The 13,707-nt window shown below is 46.1% G+C and overlaps 1 protein-coding gene across 1 annotated transcript in view; it reads right to left on the bottom strand.

Moving 5' to 3' along the window:
- COL27A1 (collagen type XXVII alpha 1 chain) overlaps positions 1–13,707 on the bottom strand; it is a 230,945-nt gene that overhangs the window by 68,302 nt on the left and 148,936 nt on the right. The window contains exons 16-23 of the mRNA XM_074161391.1: positions 8,327–8,380; positions 7,566–7,619; positions 7,367–7,420; positions 5,404–5,457; positions 5,043–5,096; positions 3,028–3,072; positions 1,700–1,753; positions 343–387 (exon numbers count right to left, since the gene is read on the bottom strand). Coding sequence (XP_074017492.1) covers positions 343–387; positions 1,700–1,753; positions 3,028–3,072; positions 5,043–5,096; positions 5,404–5,457; positions 7,367–7,420; positions 7,566–7,619; positions 8,327–8,380 — 414 coding nt within the window. The remainder of the gene's footprint in view (positions 1–342; positions 388–1,699; positions 1,754–3,027; positions 3,073–5,042; positions 5,097–5,403; positions 5,458–7,366; positions 7,421–7,565; positions 7,620–8,326; positions 8,381–13,707) is intronic.

Genomic DNA, 13,707 nt, shown 5'->3' with positions numbered 1-13,707 from the left:
CACACACAAATTTACAATATCTTTCCTGACTATGGCTTTCCTTCTTGAGAAGCAGAGTGGTTTTATGTGCTGTACTGATGGCACATCCACCTGAACTGTGAGTTTATCAGAGCACTCTGCCTACAGAAAAACCTCCAGTTTAAAATAGACACCATGGTCACCATCAGCGCTGTTCACCAGGAGCTCGAGCCAGACTAAGAGCAGCCAGCTGGAGCACCAGGACTATGGACAGGTTTGAGGTGGCCAGAAGATCCTGGCCACTGTCCTCTGCCTGCACCCTGGTCACCCAGAAGACATTTTACACAGGAGCTCATCAAACAGACAAGGAAACAAAGAGTTTACCTGCTCACCCACTTTCCCTGGTCGGCCGCGGTTTCCTGGCTCACCCTGCAGGACAAGGAGAGACAAGGCACACAGGTTACTGGGTGCTCCCAGTCAGACCCTCAGTAGAACATTATTCTTTGTACACCCATGATTTGGGCTGCTCTGTGTGTAAATCGTGGAGAATCTACAAGAGACAACATCTTACAAAACCAAATGCGACTTGAAAGACAATCCAAAGCAAGAAACACAGCTGACTCAAACATGTTTAATAAGGCACGAGTTCTCATCAGGGATGTTCCTGAAGTTGGGGTGTTTCTGACCCATAACATCTCAATCTGAAAGACTAAGTAAAATAGACACGAAGACAGAAACACATCATCAGCAGGAAGCGAGTAGGAAAGGACGACGATTAACCAAAGGATTTGAGGAGCATCTAGGGAAAGCAAGAGTGTGGACACAATGGGAAGGTGTAGTTCCTGAATGACAGAGAAGAGGGGATCCAGAAATTTCACCTGCTGGTGGAAGCATCACAAGAATAAAAGACAACGCAAATATTCCCAGGCAATGCTGCACCCTGATCCCGCTCTTGCAAAATCTCCAGCGTAGGCATGTTACTGTCACGTGGAGCATCCACATGAAAACCACAGCAAGAACCCACATGAACTAAATCACAGGGCAGGATGAGAGAAATTCAGAGAATGAGAAAAATGAGGGGTGAAGAGAAAAACAGGATGAAGAGGAGAGTTTCAAACCCACCAGGGATCAGGGCAGCTGTGGCAGCGCTCGAAGGCCAGCGGAGTGCCCCTGGACAGGCCATCCAGCGGCCACACTCACCGCTAACCAGAATTGTCTCCGGGTGACGGCAGCTGTATTTTCTCAGTAGGCAGATACTCCAGATGTGCTGCCAGACCACATTTTTGGTATTTACTGTTTGAAGAGGTTGTTTTTGTTGGGTTTTCTCTTTCCTTTTGAGTGTGGATTTGTGGAGCGGACTGCCCTGGGATGGCTCCTGCTGCTAATTAGGCAGCAAAGATAGGAATGATGTGCATTGTTTTCGAACAAAAACGTGGAGAAGCAATGGAAAATAAGATGAGATGATGGAAGGGGGGTTGGTTAATATCAAAGAAGGAACACACTTGTTTATAATAAAGCACATGGCTTAAAAAATGCACCGTTGTTCTTTTTGCTGAAGAAACCAAGCAGAAGCGCAGACCCAAAATTCAGAGAAAAAGAGAAGTCCTTGGTTCCCCTGGTCCTCTCTGGAATGAATAACCTCAGTTTGGAGCATGGTAAAGTTGAGAAAAGATACCTCCCCCTCTTCCTTTCCTCCCTTCCACCCACTGCTTCTCTGATCATCAACAAACTCTTTCCTCACCTTTGGACCGTCAGGACCAGGTCTTCCTGGAAATCCCTTCCGGCCAGATCGACCCTGAAATACACAGAAGAACAATAAACATAAAAAGCTTACAAGTTGCCCTTGGTCACAGCAGTGTGTCCGTGAACCTCTGTGGTGCAGCTTACAAGTGATGCTCCCTGGGAATTTGGGGTGCTGAGATGTAGCAGCACCTACTGAGGCCAAGGCAACACAAGAGGAAAGCTCTGTGTCTCGAGTGACGCTGGGTTTGATCCATGGGGAACATGCCTAGATGGCTACTCCAAGTTTCAGCACATTTCTGACCCTCCAGCTCGATTCCATTCCTTAAATACCATGTCAGAAACATAATGTATGGACTGGATTTACTCTGCTTCCAGCAGTTTTCTTGTAGCAATACCAGCAAGGACACCAGCAGCCTGAGCATTCAAAGATGGTACTTTCCCAGTGTTTACAGGGACTTAGCCATATGAGCTCCACCCCTGGCATCTACAGAGGATTTGGGAGTAGGACTGTCCCTACAGTGGGGGAAGCCAGGCTGACATTCACAGCTACAGCTCAGAAAAGCAAAAATAAACCTGCAGACCAAAAGGTTCAATATTGAGCCTTCCTTTCGGCCAGAAGAACACTTATGGTGCTGTCCCGGGCACTGGAGAAACTGGATTTATTACGTTGCTCCAGAAAGGAATAAAAGTGTCTATCAGAACAGTGGAGGAAATGCAAGATAAGACGTTTATTTTCTGATCCACCCAGAAGCTCCTGCACAGTTACCAATTTTCAAGATATTTTACTATCCTGTGATAACAATTATTTACATAATCATTACAAAATCCTGAGCTGGCAAGCTCACATATACAATAATATTCTTTTTTGCTTCTTCTAACTGTGTTTCTGTCATACATCACTGTGTTCAGTGTGATGTAGAGGTCAAAAAGGACTCTCTCCCTGTCTAGTCTTTTTTCTTGCTTTTCCCTCTCCTCACTGAAAAATACTATAATTCAAGGAAGAAGCATCAGGGCTGGTTACAGAGATGGTTTCCAGTCAATATGCTTTATCTTGAGGGTGAACTATTTAAACTTTAGAGGGTTTTTCAAGATCTGAGATTTTAAGCAAGTTATAAAATTAGAGCCCCACTCAACACCCTGTGCAAGACACTTCCTTGGCTTTCGGCCATCCTGGATCAAGCAGTTGGAGCAAGCTCTGGACAAGACAATATTTCTTAGAAGGGTAGATCACTCCTCAAACCAGGAGGTTTGAAGCTTTGTGTTAACTACAATTCCATTGCAAGGTCAACAGCGCTGGTAGCAACTGAGTAAATGACTGAAACCTACCTCTGGACCAGGGACTCCTGGTGGTCCTAAGGGTCCTTCATCTCCCTGAGGTGAAAAGAAATGAAAATAAAAGGCAAAGTAGTGACAAAATTCGGACTTGCCATGTGGCAAGAATGAAAGGTCTGCAGTGTGAGCAGCAGTTAAACACAGGCTGTGTGCTCAGATCTCACATTTTAAAAAATTGAGTCCTTCTGAATCTTAGAGCAGGAAGCTCAGCATCTCAGAGGTTTCTCATCTCCCTTCCCGCTATCATGAATAAAATCTGAAGTCAAGTCCTGCCAGTAAAGGCCATCCAAAATTTGACCAAAGTCAACACCAGCTGATTGGGCCTATTTGGGGCCTATTTTTTATCCAGCCTATGGGCTGGATTTGGCCCATAAGGAACCCTGGACATGCTCACACTTCTCTGCTTCATTTGATTTGGCAGGGATATGAATGGTGGAGCTCTCTACTTTCTTTCTTTCTTTTTTTTTTTTTTTTTTTTTTTTTTTTGATTTGCCCCACAAAAAGGCTGTTGCAAAATTTCCCACAGAACCATTTGGCAACTGTATGAAGGTTTCCCTTTTGCTTTCAAATGGGACTACACATGCTGCAGGATGGAGCTATCTCAAAATCTCACACAGCAATTGGACTCAGTCCTCTCCCTTGGCTCTAGGCCAATTTCTAATGTGATAGGATCAGATCTACAGTTTCTAGGAGACCTTCAATTAAGCTTCACAAAAATTATCTCAAGTGTCTAAAACCAACTGCCAAGAGAGAAATTAAAAGCGCCCTTGGCAGCCACAGTTCTGGCTGTTCTCGTTTAGGTGGTCAGCCGTGGTAATGAAGTGGCAGGAGCTGGCGGGTTGAAGATGGGGCTGGAAGTCAGAAGCCCGGCTCAATGGGCTCAGACAAACCAAACTATGCCACATTTCTAAAGAAGATGTAACCTACAGCCTTGACCTACCACCTCGGGTACCAGCAGCGGTAAAGGCACCGTGGTGTGGTCTAGTGAACGTTCAAAGTCCTTCAGCACAGCTTATGTCATAGTCCATGTCCATGTCTTTAGTCTTACTTTTACACTCGCTAACTAGAGTAAATTGAAGGCAGCTTGGTCATGCCTGCCTGAACCTGGAATGCAGGGCTTCGATTCCCTTTGTAAATTGCCTAGAATATTTTTTTTCCTATTTCAGTGCAAATAAATGAGCTATTTTGCATTAATCCCATTTAGAGAACAAGCAAAAGAATTCCCAGAAAAAGTTAAGTATTATTAGTGCTATTAAAGCAAGCTCCTGCCTGTGCGTGCACTGAGTATTATTTGCACTATGTCTCATGACTCTGGACAAACTGCTTACACTGGCCTAAAGGAGAAGAAACTACACTGAAGTCACAAGAGGATAATTGGAGGGCACTTCTCTGCTGCTGCTATGAAGTATTTGCAGCTCTAGGACAATTAAATCAATGATAAATTTTAGTCACTTTTTAGTGACTGTGAGTGGAACAAAGCTTCAAGTTTTCCCATGAAACGAGAAGTGGAAGCTGCAAGCTCTGAGATGCTGGGGCAAACGACTCTTTGCAGAAGAGCAACTTCAATTAACGTCCTCTTTTTACAAAAGGATAGTGCCCCGTGTGAGGGAGAGGAGGCTGTGGGTCTCGCAGCTGAAAGAAAACACACTTAAAAGGAGCAAAAAGCAAAAGCCAGGTCAGGGCATGTCTGTGCAAGGGGATGTGCAGGAAAAAGGGCATTAGCACCCGCTCTGGGTGCGTGTGGGTGGGGGGAACAGACTCTAAAAGAAAAGCCAACGCAGGGTGTAGGGTCAGAAGATGCCAGCAGTGACTGGAAGCAAAGATCACAGGACTGCAACTTAGGGGAAGCTCCTCTTCTGCAGTCTCTGATAACTGAATATTAGCATCTACTTCCAGATTCAGAGGGACGGGAGGATTTCAAGTCACAGGCACCGTTTCAGCATGCATTAATCTTCAAAATTCAACAGTATTCTTTAAATTCAATCTGCTTTTGGTCTGAGGACACTCACCTCTTGTCCAGGCAGTCCTCTTGGCCCAGGTAAACCTCGTGCTCCTGGCTTTCCCTGAGAAAGAGCCAAGGGAAAAGATACTCAGAAAATAGAATCATAAGCTCAGAAGGGCAATTAAAATGAGAAAGTCTCCTTCACAGCCACGGGACATCATCCAATGTCAATTTTGTTACAGAAAAAAATTTGAAAAAAAAGGAAACCCTGCACTTGGAGGGACCTCAAGCCAAACAGACCAAGCTGAAATGCTGGCCAGGACAATCTTTAGGAATCTCGAGGGCTTTCTCTCTCCCCCCTTCCCACTACGTTGTTTTCCCTGGCTCCTTCCCACCCCACACAGAGCTTCAGTCTCTGCTCCACTCACCTTCAGGCCTTCAGGACCATTTTCTCCCGGTGGGCCAATATCACCTGGGAAGCCCTGAAGAAAACGAGAAACAGTCAGGGTGCATAGGTGGACTTTTGCAGCCAGCTTCAGAGGACAGGCCTCTGTGAGAGTTTTAATTAAAGGCTACGGGCAGAGACATTTGTTACGTGCTGGCAGTGTCCGTGTGTGGGCCACCACGTGGCTTCTAGAGGGAATGAAACAAGACAATGGGAGCAGCACTATCGCTTTGATTCAAGAGCAGCCTTTCCCAGCAGCTCCCTTTAGGTCCATCTTCTTAGAAGATTTATTGCTGCGAGGGCCTCCCTGTCATCACACAGCTAAAAACGGCAATTTGGGTTTTAATTAATCTTTATGAGTCAGCGCATAATCTCCCTGCTCCGAGAAACCAACTGCACGCCTCAGCGACAAAGGGAAGCAGGCGAGGAATTAGGAAAGGTGCTGACATGCTCATTAGCTGCCGCCTTCAGCCAGGCAGCGGCTCCTTTCCACCCACCAGCCCTTCGCTGAGGAAACAAAGGAATCTGCGGTTATTTCCAATAGCAACAAAGAGGAACGATTGCTAAGTGGCAGCACTCGACCGAGAGCCCTTCCAGACCCAGCAAAATACCAGAAACACTGATGAGGGGAAAACAGACCATCAAGTTGTGCTGGAAGCGGCTCCCTAGCATCTTACAGGCATCGTCTGGTGGCTTATGAAGGAGAAAAATGACAACGTGATGGGGGAAGCTGATCCTGCATTTAGGGTACCACTGTGACAATTTTGTTGGCAAGGGCAGTAAGGGACTTTTTCTACTTGAAATGGTGTTTTATGGGGGGAAAAACGGAAAAAATCCTCCATGATATCTATGACAAAAAGTGGAAGGAAAACCCAGGAAACCATGAAATGCAGAATGGATCACGAACCCATCTTGATCCTCCCCTACCTCATCACCACTCATGTACCATCATACCCTAGCAGAGAAGGGAGGCTCTACACTAAAAAGAGGATGGTAGGCAAAAAGTGAAATGCAAGATTCAAGAAATGAGTGTTCTGCCCCACAAAAGCAGTTGAAGAACAACTTCAAGGGCCAGAGTAGAAACACGTAGAGTAGGACGACGAGTAGAAACACTCGCTTCAACATGGTGAGTAGAAAAACCAGTGTCCACAGAGTCTGGCCAGTGGCCAGGAGACAGTCTGTCGCTCTTGCCAGGCTCGAGACAATCTTTGGGGACTGACCCTTCTGAATGAGAACAGAACACGCCATTACTTATAGGACATATGGGAAGATCAGGAAGAAAAAGGCTTGGAATGGTAGTTGGAGATCGGGGAATCTCAGTGCAGGGTGGTCAGAGGGTACAAGACAGTTTGCCCCGTCTCCCGCTTTGAACAAAAGCGGGCCTCAATTCATTAAGTAACAGTAAATCCTACAACACACCAAGGCTCTTTGGGCCTCGGCATCTCTGGCGCCCTGGTGTGCCATTGTCCTAAAGAAATAATCCATCTGCCCGTCGTTAGCAAAGGCTCTGACCCCAGAACACACCAGCTTTGGGTTGGTAAGTGTGTCAGAGCCCAGGTGTCATGGTGAGCGGTGGCAGCCATCCTCTCCCTCCCTCCCTCGGGCTGGGTGCCCATGTCGGTGGCAGCGTTTGGCTCTTGCTTTTCCCTGTGAATTAGCAACAGCCGTATGCATATGCCTCCTAATCTAAACCCTGTGTGGGCCTGTCTGTGCACGGCCGGAGAGCTAAAAAACCTCCAGTGGGGAAAGGAGATAGGCATCTCTCACAACAGGCTCTCAAAGGCCACAGGGGTATTTTGATGTCGGCAGCTGCAGACATGGAATAATTCGCTGCAGAGGCACAACGAGACAGGAGAGAGGCGTTACCGTGGGGGTTTGCTGAAGAAAGCACGCTGCAGAAGTTACCAAGGAGAGGAAAGATGCGAGAAGGAGGTGGCGGGACATACCTCAGGGCCGGGCGGTCCTGGAAACCCGACTGGACCTTTGTCACCAATTTTTCCCTGCAGAAATCAGAAAAACAGGGAGAAAAGTGAACTTTTTGGCTTTCCTGCTTAGAACAGCACACCCCTGCCAAGCTGTCTTTCCGGCTGGGCATGGAGCCTTCAGGAAGGGAGATGAGGAAGCCGAGGACACTCGGTTACTTACCAGAGGGCCGGCTTTCCCTCGTGCCCCAGGGACCCCAGGCAAACCCTGGCTTCCCTGAGAGAGAGAGAGAGAGATAGAGGGTTTTTTTTCAGAAAACAAAATGAAGCATCAAAAAATACACAATTCCTCAGGCTCCAGCTCCAGTTTCTGCAGCAGAGAGGTGCTTTCTAAGGGCTAATCTCAGCCTGCAAGGATCTGGGACAGTTGCATGAATGTCGGGGAGATGCTTCTGATAAAGCCGGAGCTGAATTTAGCCCCGAAGAACACAGGAGCTGTTGCCATTAGCATTAGTCATTAGTACAGCATTAGTCAGCCGAGGGCAGTATCATGTTGTAGTCACAGGGGAGAAGGCGTTTGCTTAGAAGTTATGCACGGCGTTAAGTGCTTCACTGGGGCAGGGTTTAAGTCGCCGCATGGAGCAGATCAAACCTCCGAGTCTGCAGCCGCGGGACCACACACGTTCACACCCATCCCCATCACTCCCACTCCACCAATTCTGCATGAAGATGTGGCCCCTTTTACGGGAAGTCCCCATTGGAACTGCTTTTATTAGGCGTAACAACAAAATCCATATATTGACATGAATTTTTGAAAAGGCACAGCATTCCCCACATCAGAACTATCTGAGCAGGGGAACCCGACAGCAGGACACAGCTCGTTCTCACGGGTTAAGACGAGCTGAGAAAGCTGGTGGCCACACATACTGCTATTTAAGGGAAAAAAAAAAAAAAAAAGATGGAGAAAAGAAAAACAATAATTACCTTGTCTCCTTGGAAGCCGATATCTCCTGGTACACCTGCTCCTCCCTGATCACCCTGGATACACATCACCAGAGAGTTAAAATAGGCAACAGCAATGGCCCAAACGCCCAGGTAGATGCTAGATGATGCATTGTACAGCAACAGTCTCATCACTAGTTCCATTCACAACTGAACTACTGGCAAACTGTAGAGCATATTAACCGTGACAACAATCCTAAACAAAGTATGTATTTCCCAACATTGGTTCTAAAGTGAGAAATGAAACTGCAGGAGAGAGGAAAATATGAATTCCCAAGCATTGTGTTTCTGTAGAAGCTACAAGGAGAGAGACTACGTTCCTCTGGCTAACACAACCGTGAAGGTGGTGAAGTGTTAAAATTCAGCTGAACAGAAGGGCTGCTTTAGTTTTCAATGAATAGACCTTTTCTCTCATCAGGCTCTATAGAAAAGAAAACAATACTCGGGGTTGCTGTGAGCGTATCCTAGTGCTGGCATCAAAGATCAATCCTCTTCCATAAGAAATCAAGAGTAACTTCTGGTAATGCTTTAGTACCATCTCACTGCCAATATCCAGGCTGAGATTCCCCGGAAGGCGTAGGCTGGTGTTCACCAGGATGGGCATCCCATCTTTGAGCACACCATCATTGATAATATTTCATAACCACTAACTTTCTTTCCCCCTTTAGGACCATCCTAACAGATCTGGACTCCCTGGGTAGAAAATAAGTATCCCTGAAGATTTTCTTAGGGGTTATCTTGCATTGCCTCAGCCCTGCTGTGAGCAGGCTGTTGGGCCAGACGACCTCCTGATGTCTCTTACAACCTCATTTATTTAGTGATTTAGGATGAGTCAATGACGTGGCAGAGAAAGGAAAATTCTACTTGGGAAGTCAAAGGAGGAATAACTATAAAGCCTTGGTACACTGACAAGACCTAACAGAAATAACTGTTAGAGGAACTCTGTCCCAGGCACAGCAGATGCCTCGAAACTTGACTTCCCAGTAAGGGAAGAAGCCATACAAGAGCAGAGAGCTATATGTTTAAACATAGTCCACATGGAAGACATATGGACTCCTGCTACCGAGCCAAAGCCTACACAGAGATGACAGAGGAGTCTACTTCTGCTCAGGCAAAACCCACCCACTCATTATCAGAGAGCTGAAATAATTCTAACTACTTTGCTAACATGCAGGGGATAATGAAATTGTGAACAGTTAAGGCTTGAGTTGGGCAAGACTTTTGGGAGACAACTTTTTCAGAAGAAAAAGAATTAAGAACTATGCAGATTCAATGATGGAAACATTTCATGGATTCATGCTAAATTCGCTTAAATGTTTTGGTAAATGTTCCCAGAACATTTCACTGAACCATCTTCAAAACAAATCTTTTATATAGCAAAATAGAAATGTTGCTCTTAAAAAAATGTTAAATTGATTTTACTCATTTGGTTTTTAACCTAAAATATTTTAATTTGAGTCAAATAACCAACGTTTTGCTTCATCTAAACTATTTTCCATCTCTTTTTTTTTTTTTTTTTTTGGCAATGCAAGCAAATGGAAACAATCAGCTATTTACACAGCTTCAGTTCGGATGAACCCCAAGTACTAGATACAATAGAGATGGCAAAAAAACCCCAAACCGTATGACCCAGCTCATTTTCCTGCCATTGCCAGATTTCCCTTGTCTTCTCTGAATTTTCTACTTATTTTATCTAGTCCAAGGCTTAAAACACTTAAATCAGCAGGCAACCCAAATTCTGGCTGCTGCCAGGAGACAGAAGGAAAATGTTGTTTCTTGCAAGTGAGAGGTTTGCTCTGAAAACTCCTTGTCTTTATCACCTGAGGTTCAAAAAAAAGATGTTTGTTTTTTTTATTAAGCGGTCTTCTATGCTGACAGTAGAAGTGGCTGTTGAAATACTGCTTTAGAAGAAATACTTGGACATTAAAAAATGACTACTATAAGAGAAGAGTTTCCTGAGCGTGGCAAAAGGCAGGAACAAGCCTTTATCACTGATCTTTAAGCAAAGCGGGATAGCGACTACACAACAGGGAAAACAGTTTTCAAACAACTCTGAGAAACGGGCATTAGAGGGGGAAGAAGGAAGCAGGAAAGACAAAACACATCTCTTATCTGTAGCTGGGCTCCACGCAAGAGCTCATGTGCTATTGCAATACCCCAGCGAAATGTCACGGCACGAACGATCCATCTGCAACGGCCATTAGTATCTTAAAACCCGAGGACTAGGGCATCCCCTTTCACCTGCCTGGAGCACCGTAAATCTGGAACTGTGACTCAGGGTGCGTGTCCTTAACGTGAGGAAAAAAAACGAGGAGGAAAGAGGCCAGGAGTGTTTGTTATTAAAAAAGAAGAGGTGGTGCCAAGATGACGAAAAGGGGCTGCAAGGACTTTGCTGGTGAGGAAGGGGAGGAAAGTACAATCTGAAATTCCAAACAGGATCTGCCCATGGGATATTGCCTGTGTTTCATGTTTCACGTTTCACCTATAAAAAGAAACGCAGCTTCAGAGACCCTGAGGCCCTTCCTAACGCGGCACCGCACAGAAAGGGAGCCACGAGGGAAGTGACAGATTTGCCAGAGCGAGGTGGCTTTGCTGTCTGTAGGATGCAGAGGAGGTCTCTATGCAAAAACCCTCATTTTGCTCACGATTGGACATCTCTTTTTCCAAGACTTTCTGCTTGGCGATATAAGGGGAGCTAACTGCAGAACTACTAGAGGTATTTTACTGAGCTGTGTCATTCACTAGTTACAGATGTCCTGATTCATAAAACTCCTTTATGTGAACAAGTAGCTAGGATTTCCTCCGCTTCCTCCACCTTTCCTCTGTACTCATCATATCATGTGGTCTCCTCAAAACCACTCTTTATTTCAGGGTTATACAGTAATTCCACTTCTCCCTGTAAGAGCAGATGCAGCCCACTCTGCCCCCTCTCCTTGCCTCCATGAAAATGTATAAATGAAAATAGGTGGATGACCCATTTTGTGGGAAAATCAAAGCTGTAAAAAACATGATTAACTTCTGCAGTACCAACCTTTTATGGGGGATGCAGAAGGAGTTGGCTAGCACTGATGTGCTCTGTACTTGCCCTTTTAGCCGCTAGATACACAGATGTGATTTCTGCAGGAGGAGTGGGATGTTTCCCCTTATTCTAGCTCATGCTTGGCCTCCACCATGCGATGCCTGCGTTTGGGATTAATGAGCTGCACCTTGTAGAATGCTGAACAAGGCAACATAGGACAAAGTCCAAAAAACAGTGAAAAACACCCTCTCATGGAAGGTGAAAACCCTCTCAGTGTTGAGGCAGGTTCCTCCTCCTGTGGTGGCAAAGAGGAACGGTAGCCACATTTCTGAAGGATGCAGCGTTGCAGGGAGGACCTCTTCCCAAGTGGATGGAGGTGGCAACCTCAGTTCCCTGCCTGTTGCCCGCACACAGTCCAGCCACCACCATCGTGCTCAGGTGTTACTGGTGCCTGACCTGACTGCTGCTGAGGGAAGGGAGTTTTCCTCAGCTACAAAAATACAAACCTGTATAAGGCAACTCCTGTGGATCGTGACCAAGACAGATGGGTTTAACAGGAGATTGCACGTATCTAATTAACTCTCCATCAACACATCCTCAGAAAGGCGCTATGAAGGGCAGCTAGGAGCTGACAGGGCCAGCCAGGCATGAGTGGAATGGATTGTGCCCTGGGGACCCTGTGACACCCATGGCTGCTCCCGTGAGTCCCAGGGGAGTAACGCAGGGCACAGCACCGGCAGCTCCATGGGATGAGCAGGAGAGGTCAAATTCTGCAGAATCACAATGGGACGAAAACCACCGTTCCCTGCCAGGGAGGATGAGGGTCACTCAAAATCCCTGTTCCCCCTCAAACCTGGGCTAGTCTGTGAGTGGCAGCAGATGGAAGGTGTAAGGCCCCCAAAGATGCTCTAATTTGCCGTCAATTACTAATTATGAAAGGTTACTGATTACTGTCAGCATGGAGCAGTGAGGTTTGATGCTCTCCATCCCTGCTGACCCAGCATTTCAGATGCTGCCAAATGTCTAGGGCTTTTCTTTTCTTTTTTTTTTTTTTTTCTTCTCTTTTTCTCTTGAAAGATGAATTTTAACTCTATGTTTACCAGCTTTCTGAAAACCACAGTGGAGGAGAAGAGGGGAGAGCCAGCACGTTCATCCCCCTCCCCTCTGGCCGTGTAATGGGAGACTTCTGCACTTCTCCTGCAATAATCCCTCACATCCCTTTTGGGAAAAGTCTCCATTTCTAAATGGATTTATTAGAAACTGCTTTCCAGAGAATCCACCTGGCATCTTCATACAAGATTCAGCCTTCGGTAGGCTGGGACTCTCCGGTGTAAGGTGTCGATGTGCTGCTGGAATGGGCTCTTCTGCGGGATCTCAGGGACCTCATATGCCCATAGAGCGGTACAGTGGGATGGGTGTGCTGGAGCCACACCAATGCGCAGAGAAAAGATTGCTGCACAGTGGCTGGACTGTCATCCCCAACTAGTGAGCTAAGTTCACCCTTGTAATTGCATCTTCAGCATCCAGCAGAAAGGGGAACTCTGTTACTTGGGAGGTGACCAAGCTATGAATAAGGATCTCTGCAGAGGCAGATTGCATACAACCGCGGTCTGGAAATGTTTCAAGAATGGCAAGAGGGAAACTTTCAGATCAACAGACATAGAGAATAAATACAAGATTCAGGGAGGTTGCTTATGTTTCTGGTCATAGTAGTACAACAGTTTTGTCTGAAGATGACGATGGAGGATTATAATGAAGTCAGAATCTAATGGACAGAAAAAGAAGAGTAAGCAACTAGAGAATTTAAATAAATGCCACAGCCTAAAAATAGCAATAGCAGCAGAAACTAAGGCACACGACTGGTGAGAGATTACAGAAGGGAGCCTCTAACACAAGTTAATCCTTCTGCTCCAGGCAGGGCCCTTCCTGTGACCCAAACCCAACCAGGCACTAAGTGAACACAGAGATCCTGCCTCTACTTTCCTTTATGTGGGATTTCCTTAAGTTCAGATATTTCTAAGATCAGCTTCAATTAAAAAGCATGTGGCACAAACAAGGGGGGGGCAAAGAAAGGTTTATGATGCAGCTTCTTAATAAAGGCTGAGATAGGAAACATTTTCATCGAAACGAGGCAGGCAGCAAGAGGAGAGATGATCCTGGCAAGGAGAGAGTCCAAGAGGGCAGGGTGTACTTCCTGCCTCCAGCAACCTTCTCCTCAGTCACTTCTGCCACTCAGAAGCCCTCAGGTGACATGAAGGGCATAAATGTCCCTTCCTTCTACCATATGTGCATTTAGACCACAAGCTCTTTGAAGGCAGAGTTTTTCCCTTGCTACAAACTGAGC

The sequence above is a fragment of the Numenius arquata genome, chromosome 19 (genome assembly GCF_964106895.1).
Source record: "Numenius arquata chromosome 19, bNumArq3.hap1.1, whole genome shotgun sequence".
Taxonomy (NCBI): domain Eukaryota; kingdom Metazoa; phylum Chordata; class Aves; order Charadriiformes; family Scolopacidae; genus Numenius; species Numenius arquata.
The sequence above is the reverse complement of the archived record's forward strand: the minus strand, read 5'-3'. Positions and strand labels throughout refer to the sequence as shown.